Below are 20408 nucleotides of genomic sequence, written 5' to 3'. Positions count from 1 at the left end.
CTGAGGAGAAGCCCCAACCCCTGTAATGGCGCGTCTTCCCGCATTTTTTATTTTATACTGGCCTGAGGTGTGTTTGTTGCTAACAGTGGGATTAGCCCCTGTTAGCTCAGTGACCAGTGTTCGGGTGTTGCGCTGGCCCAGGGCGCCCCTCACAGCGCCACACAGCTGTACCTCTGAACCCTCCAGAGCGCAGCGCTGCGCTCACACCCCTGTGCCGGCATTCCCACCGGCACCCCGCTTACAGGGCGCTGGAGTCATACTCACCACCACATCTTCTGGCTCTGTTATGGGGTGGTGCCAGTGCTGCGGGAGCGAGCGGTCGCCTCGGCGGCTTGCGATCAACACCCTCAGGAGCTCAGTGTCCTGTCAGCAAAGATAGGAGCCATTAACCTCAAGAGTTGGACCATATCCCCCCCACCCTCTAAGTACCACGAAGCAGGGAGGCTGTTGCCAGCAGCCTCCCTGTACCTAACAGCTCCTAAAAAATAATAAAACTAGAAAAGCCCCTAGGAGCTTCCCTAGCTGTGACCGGCTCCACCGGGCACATTTTCTAAACTGAGTCTGGTAGGAGGGGCATAGAAGGAGGAGCCAGCCCACACTATTAAACTCTTAAAGTGCCCATGGCTCCTAGTGGACCGGTCTACACCCCATGTTACTAATGTGGACCCCCAGCATCCTCTAGGACGCAAGAGAAAACTAATCTTCCTTCTAAGTTTCACAATTATTTAAACTTGTTCATTGTTATCAGAATGTCCCTATTTAGCACATAATAGAACTTGGGAGAACACTAAATATAGTGTTCCTTCTAGGCTGTTTCAGCAGGGTGCTGCACCCTGCCCATTTTTGAAATGTGAAAAAGCACCCTGCCCTTTTTCAGTGCACCCAGCAGGATCATAAACAGCCCCCTTGTATACAGAATGCAACAGAGTGCATGTTACAATGTAGTTGTCTACTCCTTGCCTACCTCTGAAATTGGAAACAGTTCCTATCCTTAATGAACTGGATGGCAGAGGAGGTACTGTAAATGGCATCACTGCAGTGGCTGCCTGCATAACACAGCACTCTGATATAGAGGGAAAGAACAGGGTAAGCAGTGAGCATGTACTGCTTACACTATTTCCTTAGTAGACGAACAGACTTTTTTTATTTTGTACCTATACTGTATATTTTAACCCTCTGCTTAACTTTTCTGTTTTATAACACATAGGGATTATAACTACTTCATCAGTGGAGGAGACATTTATTATTATCTACTTATGTGTATATACTATAGCCATTCTTTCAAGGAGACTGGACAAATATACTATTTTTCTCAGTACAGATGTTGGGTGTTACATGGGTGTTCTATATGTATGTAGCGGTAAATGATACATTAAAGGGAAAATATATATAAAAACTATAAACATATGCGCTATGCTTTGTGCGCAAAGAGTCACATCAAAAATGTGCCCTTCAAAATGAAAATGTGCCCTCCTCAATGATCAGCACCCTGCCCTAAAAAAAAAATCCTAGAATTAACACTACTAAATATAGTTTCACATTTTTAAGGAAACCACTTCTTTACTGTTGAGTTTCTTTTAGATTTTTTTTACTCCAGTAGTTGTTTTCTCTCCCTGCAAGAGAGCACTGTATCAAGTGGTGTGAAATGAATCCAAGCAGTACTTCATTTTGTATGCTTTGCCCAGTATCCTACTGAATGTTGTGCGTGAATGACTGAGCAGTCAGTAAATGCAACATAGCCATGTTACCAGGTACAAAAAAAAGGTATAGAGTATCAGTGAGTTAAAGTTGGTAATTGTGCCTTTTTAATTTGTCATATTTATTTAGAACACCTTGCTTTATTGATAACTTACCAAACTCTATAAAGGAGTAAGGTCTAGATACGGTGGGTACTTTCTTCCCATGTTGCTCATCAAATTCATTATATAGATCTTCTAGATAGGCAAATGCTAGCTTCTTTGGATATGACATCTCACAAAGAACCAGATAGCAAACACCCTTCTCAATTAGGTAGCTGAGGATGAAAAATACATAATTATTTTTTTTTTCAGGAGACACTAAACCTGTATTAACACTGTGCTTGTGATTCAGTTCCTGACCCCTTCAGAATACGTTTTAATAACTAATCTCACTGCATCTGCATGCCACAGACTGTACTACTCAGCTGGAAAATGGTCAAGGGTGAACAAATATAATAATTACATAAATAACTCTGATCATCATGCTTGAAATGGCCACATGTATATTATAAACATTACTAAAATGAACAGACCAGTTGTGCTAAAGGTTTTGATTTTTGTTGAAGTACTCACTGGAATGCCATGACGCCAGCCTCCAGTGTGCACCGAGTGGGTGACTGTTCGTTAAGCTTGCGGAAGAGCTGCTTTGCTTGGTTCTGATATTGCTGCAAATCCCGTCCAGACTATCAAAAAACAGAAGCAAACATTAAGCACAAACATTACTAAGAAATGGATATAAGCAGTCTCATTAATGAAAAAAAAATGCCACAAATCGCAGAGCGTTTGGAAAATTTGGAGCCAATAAGGCTAAATTGTAATCCTGTATCACAATTATAATTTTTTATAGCAAAAGTGCTCATTGCACAGATGTAAGTATCAGGATAGTGGCTTCTACAGGGGAGCAAACTTAAATCATATCAAGGGAAGAGTGCAGCTAATTTTGGTGTTCCTAACTCAAGTCTGAGAGGAGGCATTGTACATTCAAATGGCATCCATATGCAAAGACAAGATTTTATTTTGCAGGAACAGATATTTAAAATGAGATTAGGCAAAATGTACCAGTAATCATGTACTAACTGGAAGTGCATTGCTGCAATTTTATAATGGGCATTAATGATTAATCTTATGATCTAGTCCAGAGGTTCCCAAGTGTAGTCCTCAAGAACTCCTAATGGTCCATGAGCCTAAAGGGCCCTACACACATGCCGATTTGTGTTAAAGATATGAACGATCTCGTTCATAAATGAACGAGAACTCGTTCATATCTTTCAGTGTGGAGGCTCCAGCGACGAACGATGCGCGGCCCCGAGCTCGTTCATCGCTGGTCCCCCGTCGGCTGTGCATGCAGGCCAATATGGACGATCTCGTCCATATTTGCCTGCACTTCAATGGAGCCGCGTGACGGGGGGAGTGAAGAAACTTCACTCCCGCCATCACTGCCCCCGGGCGCGGGTCGCCCGTATCCGCTGTCGGCCAGCTCGGCGGCGGATCGGCCAATGTGTAGGCCCTATAATTCAGATCTGATCACAGCAGCAAATTTGTTAGCTAATGGGCAAAACCATGGCCCTCATTCAGAGATGATCATAGCTGTGCTAAATTTAGCACAGCTACGATCATTCACACTGACATGCGGGGGGACGCCCATGGTCCGCCCCACATGCGAGTGCCCCCCCCCCCCCGCAGAAGTACAAAGACATCGCACAGCGGCGATGCCTTTGCACTTCAAGAGTAGCTCCCGACCAGCGTAGCTTTAGCGTGCTGGCCGAGAGCTACTCGTCGCTCCCCGGCCCGCAGCCGCTAAGCTTTCCCCCCTCCCCCCTTCCCAACGGTCCTGCATTGGCCGGACCGCGCCCCCTAAGCTGCAGCTGGATGCCGCCGTCCAGCGACAGCCTCTGCCTCAGAGGCGATCGCTAGGCAACAACGGCTGGCATGCGTCGGCGCATGCGCAGTTCCGACCCAATCTCTGCGCTACTATAAACTGCAGCAAACGATCGGGTCGGAATGACCTCCCATGTGCACTGCTGGTGGGGCAGATATAACATGTGCAGAGAAAGTTAGATTTGGGTGGGGTGTATTAAAACTAGTGATGAGCGGGTTCGGTTTCTCGGAAACCGAACCCCCACGAACTTCACCCATTTTACACGGGACCGAGGCAGGTTAGAACCTTCCCGCCTTGCTCGGCTAACCCGAGCGCGCCCGAACGTCATCATCCCGCTGTCGGATTCTCGCGAGATTCGGATTCTATATAAGCAGCCGCGCGTCGCCGCCATTTTCACTCGTGCATTGGAGATGATAGGGAGAGGACGTGGCTGGCGTCCTCTCCGTTTATTGTAGAAGTTGATTGGTTGTTTATTGCTTAATTGTGGGGAGGATTGGGGAGCAGCTGTTAGGAGTACAGTGCAGAGTTTTGCTGATAAGTGACCACCAGTTTTTATCTGTTCTCTGCCTGAAAAAAAACGCTCCATACCATATCTGTGCTCAGTGTGCTGCATAATATATCTGTGCTGAGTGCTCACACTGCTTAATTGTGGGGACTGGGGAGCAGCTATAGCAGGAGTACAGTGCAGAGTTTTGCTGACAGTGACCACCAGTATACGTTGTCTGCCTGAAAAACACTCCATATCTGTGCTCCGTGTGCTGCTTTATTGTGGGGACTGGGGACCACCAGTATAATTAATATTATATAGGAGGAGTACAGTGCAGAGTGCACTGCTGTACCTACCTCTGTGTCGTCATCCATTAAGTATACTATACATCTACATTCTATACCTGTGGTGCATTTTAGTTTTGCAGTTTGCGGACACAGTGTCCACCAGTATACTATATATAGCAGTACGGTAGGCCACTGCTGTACCTACCTCTGTGTCGTCACTCGTCATCCATTAAGTATACTATCCATCTACATTCTATACCTGTGGTGCATTTTAGTTGTGCGCAGTATATATAGTAGTAGGCCATTGCTATTGATACTGGCATATAATTCCACACATTAAAATATGGAGAACAAAAATGTGGAGGTTAAAATAGGGAAAGATCAAGATCCACTTCCACCTCGTGCTGAAGCTGCTGCCACTAGTCATAGCCGAGACGATGAAATGCCATCAACGTCGTCTGCCAAGGCCGATGCCCAATGTCATAGTAGAGAGCATGTAAAATCCAAAACATAAAAGTTCAGTAAAATGACCCAAAAATCAAAATTAAAAGCGTCTGAGAAGAAGCGTAAACTTGCCAATATGCCATTTACGACACGGAGTGGCAAGGAACGGCTGAGGCCCTGGCCTATGTTCATGGCTAGTGGTTCAGCTTCACATGAGGATAGAAGCACTCATCCTCTCGCTAGAAAAAAGAAAAGACTTAAGGTGGCAAAAGCACAGCAAAGAACTGTGCGTTCTTCGAAATCACAAATCCCCAAGGAGAGTCCAATTGTGTCGGTTGCGATGCCTGACCTTCCCAACACTGGACGGGAAGAGCTTGCGCCTTCCACCATTTGCACGCCCCCCTGCAAGTGCTGGAAGAAGCACCCGCAGTCCAGTTCCTGATAGTCAAATTGAAGATGTCACTGTTGAGGTACACCAGGATGAGGATATGGGTGTTGCTGGCGCTGTGGAGGAAATTGACAAGGAGGATTCTGATGGTGAGGTGGTTTGTTTAAGTCAGGCACCCGGGGAAACACCTGTTGTCCGTGGGAGGAATATGGCCATTGACATGCCTGGTCAAAATACAAAAAAAAAAAATCAGCTCTTCGGTGTGGAATTATTTCAACACAAATGCGGACAACAGGTGTCAAGCCGTGTGTTGCCTTTGTCAAGCTGTAATAAGTAGGGGTAAGGACGTTAACCACCTAAGAACATCCTCCCTTATACGTCACCTGCAGCGCATTCATCATAAGTCAGTGACAAGTTCAAAAAATAAGAATTTACTTACCGATAATTCTATTTCTCGTAGTCCGTAGTGGATGCTGGGAACTCCGTAAGGACCATGGGGAATAGCGGCTCCGCAGGAGACTGGGCACATCTAAAGAAAGCTTTAGGATCACCTGGTGTGCACTGGCTCCTCCCCCTATGACCCTCCTCCAAGCCTCAGTTAGGATACTGTGCCCGGACGAGCGTACACAATAAGGAAGGATTTTGAATCCCGGGTAAGACTCATACCAGCCACACCAATCACACTGTACAACTTGTGATCTGAACCCAGTTAACAGCATGATAATAGAGGAGCCTCTAGAAAAGATGGCTCACTACAACAATAACCCAAATTTTTTTTTATTTTTTTTTTGGTAACAATAATTATGTACCAGTATTGCAGACAATCCGCACTTGGGATGGGCGCCCAGCATCCACTACGGACTACGAGAAATAGAATTATCGGTAAGTAAATTCTTATTTTCTCTGACGTCCTAGTGGATGCTGGGAACTCCGTAAGGACCATGGGGATTATACCAAAGCTCCCAAACGGGCGGGAGAGTGCGGATGACTCTGCAGCACCGAATGAGAGAACTCCAGGTCCTCCTCAGCCAAGATATCAAATTTGTAGAATTTTACAAACGTATTTGCTCCTGACCAAGTAACTGCTCGGCAAAGTTGTAAAGCCGAGACCCCTCGGGCAGCTGCCCAAGATGAGCCCACCTTCCTTGTGGAGTGGGCATTTTAAGATTTTTGGCTGTGGCAGGCCTGCCACAGAATGTGCAAGCTGAATTGTACTACAAACCAACGAGCAATCGTCTGCTTAGAAGCAGGAGCACCCAGTTTGTTGGGTGCATACAGGATAAACAGCGAGTCAGATTTTCTGACTCCAGCCGTCCTGGAAACATGTATTTTCAGGGTCCTGACCACGTCAAGCAACTTGGAATCCTTCAAGTCCTTAGTAGCCGCAGGTCCCACAATAGGTTGGTTCATGTGAAATGCAGAAACCACCTTAGGTAGAAAATTTGAGGACGAGTCCTCAATTCTGCCCTTTCAGAATGAAATATTAAGTAAGGGCTTTTATATGATAAAGCCGCCAATTCTGACACCCGCCTGGCTGAAACCAGGGCTAACTCGTCACTTCCATGTGAGATATTTTAAGTCCACAGTGGTGAGTGGTTCAAACCAATGTGACTTTAGGAAACTCAACACAACATTGAGATCCCCAAGGTGCCACTGGAGGCACAAAAGGAGACTGTATATGCAGTACCCCTTTTACAAATGTCTGAACTTCAGGCACTGAAGCCAGTTCTTTTTGGAAGAAAATCGACAGGGCCGAAATTTGAACCTTAATGGACCCTAATTTTAGGCCCATAGACAGTCCTGTTTGCAGGAAATGGAGGAAACGACCCAGTTGAAATTCCTCTGTAGGGGCCTTCTTGGCCTCACCCCACGCAGCATATTTTCGCCAAATGCGGTGATAATGTTTTGCGGTTACGTCTTTCCTGGCCTTGACCAGGGTAGGGATCTTCAGGATCCGGCGTTCAACCGCCATGCCGTCAAACGCAGCCACGGTAAGTCTTGGAACAGACAAGGCCCTTGCTGGAGCAGGTCCTTTCTTAGAGGTAGAGGCCACGGTTCGTCCGTGAGCATCTCTTGAAGTTCCGGATAACAAGTCCTTCTTGGCCAATCCGGAACCACGAGTATCGTTCTTACTCCTCTCCTTCTTATGATTCTCAGTACTTTTGGTATGAGGGGCAGAGGAGGGAACACATACACTGACTGGTACACCCACGGTGTTACCAGAGCGTCCACCGCTATTGCCTGAGGGTCCCTTGACCTGGCGCAATATCTGTCTAGTTTTTTGTTTAGACGGGACGCCATTATGTCCACCTTTTGTTTTTCCCAACGGTTTACAATCAGGTGGAAGACTTCTGGGTGAAGTCCCCACTCTCCCGGGTGAAGGTCGTGTCTGCTGAGGAAGTCTGCTTCCCAGTTGTCCACTCCCGGAATGAACACTGCTGACAGTGCTATCACATGATTTTCCGCCCAGCGAAAATCCTTGCAGCTTCTGCCATTGCCCTCCTGCTTCTCGTGCCGCCCTGTCTGTTTACGTGGGCGACTGACGTGATGTTGTCCGATTGGATCAATACCGCCTGACCCTGAAGCAGGGGTTTCGCTTGACTTAGGGCATTGTAAATGGCCCTTAGTTCCAGAATGTTTATATGAAGAGATGTCTCCAGGCTTGACCATAAGCCCTGGAAATTCCTTCCCTGTGTGACTGCTCCCCAGCCTCGCAGGCTGGCATCCGTGGCCACCAGGACCCAGTCCCGAATGCCGAATCTGCGGCCCTCTAGAAGATGAGCACTCTGCAACCACCACAGGAGGGATACCCTTGTCCCTGGTGACAGGGTTATCCGCTGAAGCATCTGAAGATGCGACCCGGACCATTTGTCCAGAAGGTTCCACTGTGCGTGGAATCTGCCGAATGGGATTGCTTCGTAGGAAGCCACCATTTTTACCCAGAACCCTTGTGCATTGATGCACTGAGACTTGGTTCGGTTTTAGGAGGTTCCTGACTAGCTCGGATAACTCCCTGGCTTTCTCCTCCGGGAGAAGCACCTTCTTTCTGGACTATGTCCAGAATCATCCCTAGGAACAGAAGACAAGTCGTCGGAACCAGCTGCGATTTTGGAATATTGAAAATCCAATCGTGCTGCCGCAACACTACCTGATATAGTGCTACACCGATCTCCAACTGTTCCCTGGATCTTACCCTTATCAGGGAATCGTCCAAGTAAAGGATAACTAAAATTCCCTTCCTTCGAAGGAATATCATCATTTCGGTCATTACTTCAGTAAAGACCCGGGGTGCCGTGGACCATCCCTACGGCAGCGTCCGAACTGATACAGTTCTGTACCATAACCTGAAATACCCTTGGTGAGAAGGGTACATTTTGACATGAAGGTAAGCCTCCTTGATGTCCCGAGACATCATGTAGTCCCCTTCTTCCAGGTTTGCAATCACTGCTCTGAGTGACTCAATTTTGAATTTGAACCTCTGTATGCAAGTGTTCAAAGATTTTAGATTTTAAAATCGGTCTCACCGAGCCGTCTGGCTTCGGTACCACAATAGTGCGGAATAATACCCCGTTCCCTGTTGCAGGAGGGGTACCTTGATTATCACCTGCTGGGAATACAGCTTGTGAATGGCTTCCAAAACTGCCTCCCTGTCAGCGGGAGACGTCGGTAAAACAGACTTTTGGAAACGGCGAGGGGAATACGTCTCGAATTCCAATTTGTACCCCTGAAATATTATCTGAAGGATCCAGGGGTCTACTTGCGAGTGAGCCCACTGCGCACTGAAATTCATTGAGAACGGGACCCCACCGTGCCTGAACTTGTAAAGCCCTAGCGTCATACTGAGGGCTTGGCAGCGGCGGAAAAGGGTTTCTGTTCCTTGGAACTGGCTGATCTCTGCAGCCATTTTCCTCTCCCTCTGTCACGAGCAGAAAAGAGGAACCCTTTTGTCCGCTTGCCAACCAGGACTGCGCCCGATAATACGGCGTCTTATTTTGAGAGGCGACCTGGGGTACATCCCCTCTTTTAAGGCAATACTTCCAAATGCCGTTTGGAATCCGCATCACCTGACCACTTTACTGGAATAATTGGACAACGCACTTATACTTGATGCCAGTCGGTAAATATTCCGCTGTGCATCCTGCATATATAGAAATACATCTTTTAATTGCTCTATAGGCAATAATATACTGTCCTTATCTAGGATATCATATTTCCAGTCAGGGAATCCGACCACGCCAACCCAGCACTGCACATCCAGGCTGAGGCGATTGCTGGTCGCAGTATAACACCAGTATGTGTGTAAATACATTTTAGGATACGCTCCTGCTTTCTATCAGCAGGATCCTTAAGGGCGGCCATCTCAGGAGAGGGTAGAGCCCTTGTTTTTACAAGCGTGTGAGCGCTTTATCCACCCTAGGGGGTGTTTCCCAACGCACCCTAACCTCTGCGGGAAAAGGTATACTGCCAATAACTTTTTAGAAAATATCAATTGTTATCGGGGGGAAACCCACGCATCATCACACACCTCATTTTATTTCTCAGATTCAGGAAAACTACAGGAAGTTTTTCCTCACCAAACATAATACCCCTTTTTTTTTTGGTGGTATTCATATCAGAAAAGTGTAAACTTTTTCCATTGCCTCAATCATGCAATGTGTGGCCCTATTGGAAATCACGGTTGTCTCTTCACCGTCGACACAGGAGTCAGTACCCCTGTCGGCGTCTGTATCTGAGGTAACGGGCGCTTTAGGGCCCCTGTATGAGACGTCTGGACATGCACAAGCTGAGTAGCCGGCTGTCTCATGTCAACCACTGTCTTTTATACAAAGCTGACACTGTCACGCAATTTCAACAGTACATCCACTCAGGTGTCGACCCCCTAGGGGGCGACAACACTATTTCAGACACTCTACTCCGTCTCCTCATCATTTTTCTCCTCATACATGTCGACACCAACGTACCGACACACAGCACACACACAGGGAATGCTCTGATAGAGGACAGGACCCCACTAGCCCTTTGGGGAGACAGAGGGAGAGTTTTCCAGCACACACCAGAGCGCTATATATATACAGGGATAACCTTATATAAGTGTTTTTCCCTTTATAGCTGCTGTATTGTTATATACTGCGCCTAATTTGTGCCCCCCTCTCTTTTTTAACCCCTTTCTGTAGTGTAGTGACTGCAGGGGAGAGCCAGGGAGCTTCCCTCCAACTGAGCTGTGAGGGAAAATGGCGCCAGTGTGCTGAGGAGATAGGCTCCGCCCCTTTCTCGGCGTCCTTATCATCCTTTTTCTGTATGTTTTGGCAGGGGTTAAATGCATCCATATAGCCCAGGAGTTATATGTGATGCATTTATTTTAGCCATATAAGGTTTTTTTATCGATTTATTGCGTCTCAGGGCGCTGCCCCCCCCAGCGCCCTGCACCCTCAGTGACCGGAGTGTGAAGTGTGCTGAGAGCAATGGCGCACAGCTGCGGTGCTGTGCGCTACCTTATCTGAAGACAGGATCGTCTTCTGCCGCCGATTTTTCCGGACCTCTTCGCTCTTCTGGCTCTGTAAGGGGGACGGCGGCGCGGCTCCGGTGACCCATCCAGGCTGAACCTGTGATCGTCCCTCTGGAGCTAATGTCCAGTAGCCTAAGAAGCCCAATCCACTCTGCACGCAGGTGAGTTCGCTTCTTCTCCCCTTAGTCCCTCGATGCAGTGAGCCTGTTGCCAGCAGGTCTCACTGAAAATAATAAACCTAAACTAAAACTTTCACAAAGAGCTCAGGAGAGCCCCTAGTGTGCACCCTTCTCGTCGGGCACAGAAATCTAACTGAGGCTTGGAGGAGGGTCATAGGGGGAGGAGCCAGTGCACACCAGGTGATCCTAAAGCTTTCTTTAGATGTGCCCAGTCTCCTGCGGAGCCGCTATTCCCCATGGTCCTTACGGAGTTCCCAGCATCCACTAGGACGTCAGAGAAACTTTGGGTGACAGCGGAAGCAGTCCACTGACCACTAAATCCCTTCCTCTTGTAACCAAGCTCCTGCAAACCACACCACCAACTCCCTCAGTGTCAATTTCCTCCTTACCCAGGAAAGCCAATAATCCTGCAGGCCATGTCACTGGCAAGTCTGACGAGTCCTCTCCTGCCTGGGATTCCTCCGATGCGTCCTTGAGTGTAACGCCTACTGCTGCTGGCGCTGCTGTTGTTGCTGCTGGGAGTCGATCGTCATCCCAGAGGGGAAGTCGGAAGACCACTTGTACTACTTCCAGTAAGCAATTGACTGTCCTTTGCGAGGAAGATGAAATATCACAGCAGTCATCCTGCTGCAAAGCGGATAACTCAGGCCTTGGCAGCCTGGGCGGTGAGAAACGTGGTTCCGGTATCCATCGTTAATTCAGAGCCAACTATAGACTTGATTGAGGTACTGTGTCCCCGGTACCAAATACCATCTAGGTTCCATTTCTCTAGGCAGGCGATACCGAAAATGTACACAGACCTCAGAAAAAGAGTCACCAGTGTCCTAAAAAATGCAGTTGTACCCAATGTCCACTTAACCACGGACATGTGGACAAGTGGAGCAGGGCAGACTCAGGACTATATGACTGTGACAGCCCACTGGGTAGATGTATTGCCTCCCGCAGCAAGAGCAGCAGCGGCGGCACCAGTAGCAGCATCTCGCAAACGCCAACTCGTTCCTAGGCAGGCTACGCTTTGTATCACCGCTTTCCAGAATAGGCACACAGCTGACAACCTCTTATGGCAACTGAGGAAGATCATCGCAGAATGGCTTACCCCAATTGGACTCTCCTGGGTATTTGTGACATCGGACAACACCAGCAATATTGTGCGTGCATTACATCTGGGCAAATTCCAGCACGTCCCATGTTTTGCACATACATTGAATTTGGTGGTGCAGAATTATTTAAAAAACGACAGGGGCGTGCAAGAGATGCTGCCGGTGGCCCGAAGAATTGCGGGCTACTTTCGGCATTCAGGCACCGCGTACAGAAGACTGGAGCAACACCAAACATTCCTGAACCTGCCCTGCCATCATCTGAAGCAAGAGGTGGTAACGAGGTGGAATTCAACCCTATATATGCTTCAGAGGATGGAGGAGCAGCAAAAGGCCATTCAAGTCTATACATCTGGCCACGATATAGGCAAAGGAGGGGGAATGCACCTGACTCAAGCGCAGTGGAGAATGATTTCAACGTTGTGCAAGGTTCTGCAACCCTATGAACTTGCCACACGTGAAGTCAGTTCAGACACTGCCAGCCCGAGTCAGGTCATTCCCCTCATCAGGCTTTTGCAGAAGAAGCTGGAGACATTGAAGGAGGAGCTAAAACAGAGCGATTCTGCTAGGCATGTGGGACTTGTGGATGGAGCCCTTAATTCGCTTAACCAGGATTCATGGGTGGTCAATCTGTTGAAATCAGAACACTACATTTTGGCCACCGTGCTCGATCCTAGATTTAAAACCTACGTTGTATCTCTCTTTCCGGCAGACACAAGTCTGCAGAGGTTCAAAGACCTGCTGGTGAGAAAATTGTCAAGTCAAGCGGAACGTGACCCGTCAACATCTCCTCCTTCACATTCTCCCGCAACTGGGGGTGCGAGGAAAAGGCTAAGAATTCCTAGCCCACCCGCTGGCGGCGATGCAGGGCAGTCTGGAGCGAGTGCTGACATCTGGTCCGGACTGAAGGACCTGCCAACGATTACGGACATGTCGTCTACTGTCACTGCATATGATTCTCTCACCATGGAAAGAATGGTGGAGGATTATATGAGTGACCGCATCCAAGTAGACACGTCAGACAGTTCATACGTATACTGGCAGGAAAGAGAGGCAATTTGGAGGCCCTTGCACAAACTGGCTTTATTCTACCTAAGTTGCCCTCCCTCCAGTGTGTACTCCGAAAGTGTTTAGTGCAGCCGCCCACCTTGTCAGCAATCGGCGTACGAGGTTACTTCCAGAAAATGTGGAGAAGATGATGTTCATCAAAATGAATTATAATCAATTCCTCCGTGGAGACATTCACCAGCAGCAATTGCCTCCAGAAAGTACACAGGGACCTGAGATGGTGGATTCCAGTGGGGACGAATTAATAATCTGTGAGGAGGGGGATGTACACAGTGAAAGGGGTGAGGGCATCGGAGGATGATGATGAGGTGGACATCTTGCCTCTGTAGAGCCAGTTTGTGCAAGGAGAGATTGATTGATTCTTTTTTGGTGGGGGCCCAAACCAACCAGTCATTTCAGTCACAGTCGTGTGGCAGACCCTGTCGCTGAAATGATGGGTTCGTTAAAGTGTGCATGTCCTGTTTATACAACATAAGGGTGGGTGGGAGGGCCCAAGGACAATTCCATCTTGCACCTCTTTCTTTTTTTTCTTTGCATCATGTGCTGTTTGGGGACAATTTTTTGGAAGTGCCATCCTGCCTGACACTGCAGTACCACTCCTAGATGGGCCAGGTGTTTGTGTCGGCCACTTGTGTCACTTAGCTTAGTCACACAGCGACCTTGGTGCGCCTCTTTTTTTCTTTGCATCATGTGCTGTTTGGGGACAATTTTTTGAAGTGCCATCCTGCCTGACACTGCAGTGCCACTCCTAGATGGGCCAGGTGTTTGTGTCGGCCACTTGTGTCGCTTAGCTTTGCCATCCAGCGACCTCGGTGCAAATTTTAGGACTAAAAATAATATTGTGAGGTGTTCAGAATAGACTGGAAATGAGTGGAAATTATGGTTATTGAGCTGAATACTATGGGATCAAAATGACCCCCAAATTCTATGATTTAAGCTGTTTTTTAGGGTTTTTTGAAAAAAACACCCGAACCCAAAACACACCCGAATCCGACAAAAAAAATTTCGGTGAGGTTTTGCCAAAACGCGTCCGAATCCAAAACACTGCCGCGGAACCGAACCCAAAACCCGAAAAATTTCCGGTGCACATCACTAATTAAAACTGAAATCTAAAGTGCAGTGTAAAAATAAAGCAGCCAGTATTTACCCTGCACAGAAACAATACAGCCCACCCAAATATTAAGGGCCCTACACATTTAACGATCCACGGGCGAGCTGCCCGACGGCGGATACGGCCGACCCGGCGGCAGGGGGGCAGTGAAGGGGGGGGGGTGAAGTTTCTTCATACCCCCCGTCAGCTGGCACCATAGAAGTGCAGGCAAATATGGACAAGATCATCCATATTGGCCTGCATGCACAGCCAACGGGGGAACCAGCAATGAACGAGCGCGGGGCCACGCATTGTTCATCGCTGTTGCCTCAACACTGGACGATATGAACGTTATCTCGTTCATTAATGAACAAGATCGTTCATATCTTGCAGTCAGATCGCCCAGTGTGTAGGGCCTATAACTCTCTCTGCAAATGTTATATCTGCCACAGCTGCAGTGCACATGGATTTGCCCATTTGCTAACAAATTTGCTGCTGCGATCAGATCTGAATTAGGCCCCGTTTTATGTATATCCATGGCTCAGAACAGATGGTTAAATCAAATTGACTGAGGCACTAATTAAGTCACTTGTGGCCAAGCATGGATATACTTAAAACTGGGACCATTAGGGTACCTTGAGGACTGCGTTTGGGAACCTCTGATCTAGTTCCTCTAATTGTACTAGGTTTAGGTGAATAAATATTAATGCCAAACACCAGCATATTGGTAGTGCGAGGCATGTGATACGCCTCTTTTCCTTCTCATGTGTCCGCGACTTTATCTTCCAATAAACTGTTTATCAAACTGTACTTCATTCTTAAGCTTCCATATAATTAGAAAGCTACCAACTATAACATACTGTATATCATGTATACTTAAATGCTGCAAGGCTGCTATTGTCAAAGCTCATTTGTATGTTTAGTAGATGCATCTATTTCATACTTGCCTACCTGACCCTCTCCATGAGGGAGAAAATAAGATTTTACTTACCGATAAATCTATTTCTCGTAGTCCGTAGTGGATGCTGGGGACTCCGTCAGGACCATGGGGAATAGCGGCTCCGCAGGAGACAGGGCACAAAAGTAAAAGCTTTAGGATCAGGTGGTGTGCACTGGCTCCTCCCCCCATGACCCTCCTCCAAGCCTCAGTTAGGATACTGTGCCCGGACGAGCGTACACAATAAGGAAGGATTTTGAATCCCGGGTAAGACTCATACCAGCCACACCAATCACACTGTACAACCTGTGATCTGAACCCAGTTAACAGCATGATAACAGCGGAGCCTCTGAAAAGATGGCTCACAACAATAATAACCCGATTGGGATGGGCGCCCAGCATCCACTACGGACTACGAGAAATAGATTTATCGGTAAGTAAAATCTTATTTTCTCTAACGTCCTAGTGGATGCTGGGGACTCCGTCAGGACCATGGGGATTATACCAAAGCTCCCAAACGGGCGGGAGAGTGCGGATGACTCTGCAGCACCGAATGAGAGAACTCCAGGTCCTCTTTAGCCAGGGTATCAAATTTGTAGAATTTTACAAACGTGTTCTCCCCCCGACCACGTAGCTGCTCGGCAGAGTTGTAATGCCGAGACCCCTCGGGCAGCCGCCCAGGATGAGCCCACCTTCCTTGTGGAATGGGCATTTACATATTTTGGCTGTGGCAGGCCTGCCACAGAATGTGCAAGCTGAATTGTACTACACATCCAACTAGCAATCGTCTGCTTAGAAGCAAGAGCACCCAGTTTGTTGGGTGCATACAGGATAACAGCAAGTCAGTTTTCCTGACTCCAGCCGTCCTGGAAACCGATATTTTCAGGGCCCTGACAACATCTAGCAACTTGGAGTCCTCCAAGTCCCTAGTAGCCGCAGGTACCACAATAAGCTGGTTCAGGTGAAACGCTGACACCACCTTAGGGAGAAACTGGGGACGAGTCCGCAGCTCTGCCCTGTCCGAATGGACAATCAGATATGGGCTTTTGTGAGACAAAGCCGCCAATTCTGACACTCGCCTGGCCGAGGCCAGGGCCAACATCATGGTCACTTTCCATGTGAGATATTTCAAATCCACAGATTTGAGCGGTTTAAACCAATGTGATTTGAGGAATCCCAGAACTACGTTGAGATCCCACAGTGCCACTGGAGGCACAAAAGGGGGTTGTATATGCAGTACTCCCTTGACAAACTTCTGGACTTCAGGAACTGAAGCCAATCCTTTCTGGAAGAAAATCGACAGGGCCGAAATTTGAACCTTAATGGACCCCAATCTGAGGCCCATAGACACTCCTGTTTGCAGGAAATGCAGGAATCGACCGAGTTGAAATTTCTTCGTGGAGCCTTCCTGGCCTCACACCACGCAACATATTTTCGCCACATGTGGTGATAATGTTGTGCGGTCACGTCCTTCCTGGCTTTGACCAGGGTAGGAATGACCTCTTCCGGAATGCCTTTTTCCCTTAGGATCCGGCGTTCAACCGCCATGCCGTCAAACGCAGCCGCGGTAAGTCTTGGAACAGACATGGTACGTGCTGAAGCAAGTCCCTTCTTAGCGGCAGAGGTCATGAGTCCTCTGTGAGTATCTCTTGAAGTTCCGGGTACCAAGTCCTTCTTGGCCAATCCGGAGCCACGAGTATAGTTCTTACTCCTCTACGTCTTATAATTCTCAATACCTTGGGTATGAGAAGCAGAGGAGGGAACACATACACCGACTGGTACGCCCACGGTGTTACCAGAACGTCCACAGCTATTGCCTGAAAGTCTCTTGACCTGGCGCAATACCTGTCCAGTTTTTTGTTCAGGCGGGACGCCATCATGTACACCTTTGGTCTTTCCCAACGGTTCACAATCATGTGGAAAACTTCCCGATGAAGTCCCCACTCTCCCGGGTGGAGGTCGTGCCTGCTGAGGAAGTCTGCTTCCCAGTTGTCCACTCCCGGAATGAACACTGCTGACAGTGCTATCACATGATTTTCCGCCCAGCGAAAAATCCTTGCAGTTTTTGCCATTGCCCTCCTGCTTCTTGTGCCGCCCTGTCTGTTTACGTGGGCGACTGCCGTGATGTTGTCCCACTGGATCAATACCGGCTGACCTTGAAGCAGAGGTCTTGCTAAGCTTAGAGCATTATAAATTGCCCTTAGCTCCAGTATATTTATGTGGAGAAAAGTCTCCAGACTTGATCACACTCCCTGGAAATTTTTTTCCCTGTTTGACTGCTCCCCAGCCTCTCAGGCTGGCCTCCGTGGTCACCAGCATCCAATCCTGAATGCCGAATCTGCGGCCCTCTAGAAGATGAGCACTCTGTAACCACCACAGGAGAGACACCCTTGTCCTTGGAGATAGGGTTATCCGCTGATGCATCTGAAGATGCGATCCGGACCATTTGTCCAGCAGATCCCACTGAAAAGTTCTTGCGTGGAATCTGCCGAATGGAATCGCTTCGTAATAAGCCACCATTTTTCCCAGGACTCTTGTGCAATGATGCACTGACACTTTTCCTGGTTTTAGGAGGTTCCTGACTAGCTCGGATAACTCCCTGGCTTTCTCCTCCGGGAGAAACATTCGCTATCACTGCTCTGAGTGACTCCATCTTGATTTGAACCTTTGTAAGTGTTCAAATATTTCAGATTTAGAATAGGTCTCACCGAGCCTTCTGGTTTCAGTACCACAATATAGTGTGGAATAATACCCCTTTCCTTGTTGTAGGAGGGGTACTTTGATTATCACCTGCTGGGAATACAGCTTGTGAATTGTTTCCAATACTGCCTCCCTGTCGGAGGGAGACGTTGGTAAAGCAGACTTCAGGAACCTGCGAGGGGAAACGTCTCGACTTTCCAATCTGTACCCCTGGGATACTACTTGTAGGATCCAGGGGTCCTGTACGGCCCCAGCGTCATGCTGAGAACTTGGCAGAAGCGGTGGAAGGCTTCTGTTCCTGGGAATGGGCTGCCTGCTGCAGTCTTCTTCCCTTTCCTCTATCCCTGGGCAGATATGCTTATGGGGACGAAAGGACTGAGGCTGAAAAGACGGTGTCTTTTTCTGCATAGATGTGACTTAGGGTAAAAACGGTGGATTTCCCAGCAGTTGCCGTGGCCACCAGGTCCGATGGACCGACCCCAAATAACTCCTCCCCTTTATACGGCAATACATCTTTGTGCCGTTTGGAATCTGCATCACCTGACCACTGTCGTGTCCATAAACATCTTTTGGCAGATATGGACATCGCACTTACTCTTGATGCCAGAGTGCAAATATCCCTCTGTGCATCTCGCATATATAGAAATGCATTCTTTAAATGCTCTATAGTAAATAAAATACTGTCCCTGTCAAGGGTATCAATATTTTCAGTCAGGGAATCCGACCAAGCCACCCCCGCGCTGCACATCCAGGCTGAGGCGATCGCTGGTCGCAGTATAACACCAGTATGTGTGTATATACTTTTTAGGATATTTTCCAGCCTCCTACCAGCTGGCTCCTTGAGGGCGGCCGTATCTGGAGACGGTACCGCCACTTGTTTTGATAAGCGTGTGAGCGCCTTATCCACCCTAAGGGGTGTTTCCCAACGCGCCCTAACTTCTGGCGGGAAAGGGTATACCGCCAATAATTTTCTATCGGGGGAACCCCGCGCCTCATCACACACTTCATTTAATTTATCTGATTCAGGAAAAACTATAGGTAGTTTTTCCACACCCCACATACTACAAGTACCACAAAAAAGGGTATTATCAGAAATATGTAACACCTCCTTCAATGCCCTTAACAAGTAACGTGTGGCCCTAAAGGAAAAATAAGAATTTACTTACCGATAATTCTATTTCTCATAGTCCGTAGTGGATGCTGGGACTCCGTCAGGACCATGGGGAATAGCGGGCTCCGCAGGAGACAGGGCACATCTAAATAAAGCTTTTAGGATCACATGGTGCGTACTAGCTCCTCCCCCTATGATCCTCCTCCAAGCCTCAGTTAGGTACTGTGCCCGGACGAGCGTACACAATAAGGAAGGATCTTGAATCCCGGGTAAGACTCATACCAGCCACACCAATCACACCGTACAACTTGTGATCTGAATCCAGTTAACAGTATGATAACAATCCGCACTTGGGATGGGCGCCCAGCATCCACTACGGACTATGAGAAATAGAATTATCGGTAAGTAAATTCTTATTTTCTCTAACGTCCTAGTGGATGCTGGGACTCCGTCAGGACCATGGGGATTATACCAAAGCTCCCAAACGGGCGGGAGAGTGCGGATGACTCTGCAGCACCGAATGAGAGAACTCCAGGTCCTCCTTAGCCAGAGTATCAAATTTGTAAAATTTTACAAACGTGTTCTCCCCTGACCACGTAGCTGCTCGGCAAAGTTGTAATGCCGAGACCCCTCGGGCAGCCGCCCAAGATGAGCCAACTTTCCTTGTGGAGTGGGCCTTTACAGATTTAGGCTGTGGCAGGCCTGCCACAGAATGTGCAAGTTGGATTGTGCTACAGATCCAACGTGCAATCGTCTGTTTAGACGCAGGAGCACCCATCTTGTTGGGTGCATACAATATAAACAACGAGTCAGATTTTCTGACTCCAGCTGTCCTTGAAATATATATTTTTAATGCTCTGACAACGTCCAGTAACTTGGAGTCCTCCAAGTCGCTAGTAGCCGCAGGCACCACAATAGGCTGGTTCAAGTGAAAAGCCGAAACCACCTTAGGGAGAAAATGAGGACGTGTCCGCAGTTCTGCCCTGTCCGAATGGAAAATCAGATATGGGCTTTTGTATGATAAAGCCGCCAACTCTGAAACTCTCCTGGCTGAAGCCAGGGCCAATAGCATGGTTACCTTCCATGTAAGGTATTTTAAATCTACCGATTTTAGAGGCTCAAACCAATGAGATTTGAGAAAATTCAAAACTACGTTCAAATCCCACGGTGCCACTGAAGGCACTATTGGGGGTTGTATATGTAGTACACCTTTGACAAAAGTTTGTACTTCAGGCACTGATGCCAATTCCTTCTGGAAGAAGATTGATAAGGCCGAAATTTGAACTTTAATGGACCCCAATTTTAGGCCCATAGACAATCCTGCTTGCAGGAAATGTAAGAATCGACCCAATTGAAATTCTTCCGTTGGAGCCTTCTTGGCCTCACACCACGCAACATATTTTCGCCAAATGCGGTGATAATGTTGTACAGTCACTTCCTTTCTAGCCTTAATCAAGGTAGGAATAACTTCCTCTGGAATGCCCTTTTCTTTTAGA

General features: G+C 47.9%; 1 protein-coding gene across 1 annotated transcript in view; it reads right to left on the bottom strand.

The window, feature by feature from the left end:
- SEC22B (SEC22 homolog B, vesicle trafficking protein) overlaps positions 1–20408 on the bottom strand; it is a 199609-nt gene that overhangs the window by 157588 nt on the left and 21613 nt on the right. The window contains exons 2-3 of the mRNA XM_063940307.1: positions 2313–2422; positions 1854–2014 (exon numbers count right to left, since the gene is read on the bottom strand). Coding sequence (XP_063796377.1) covers positions 1854–2014; positions 2313–2422 — 271 coding nt within the window. The remainder of the gene's footprint in view (positions 1–1853; positions 2015–2312; positions 2423–20408) is intronic.

The sequence above is a fragment of the Pseudophryne corroboree genome, chromosome 9, assembly GCF_028390025.1.
Source record: "Pseudophryne corroboree isolate aPseCor3 chromosome 9, aPseCor3.hap2, whole genome shotgun sequence".
Taxonomy (NCBI): Eukaryota; Metazoa; Chordata; class Amphibia; order Anura; family Myobatrachidae; genus Pseudophryne; species Pseudophryne corroboree.
The sequence above is the reverse complement of the archived record's forward strand: the minus strand, read 5'-3'. Positions and strand labels throughout refer to the sequence as shown.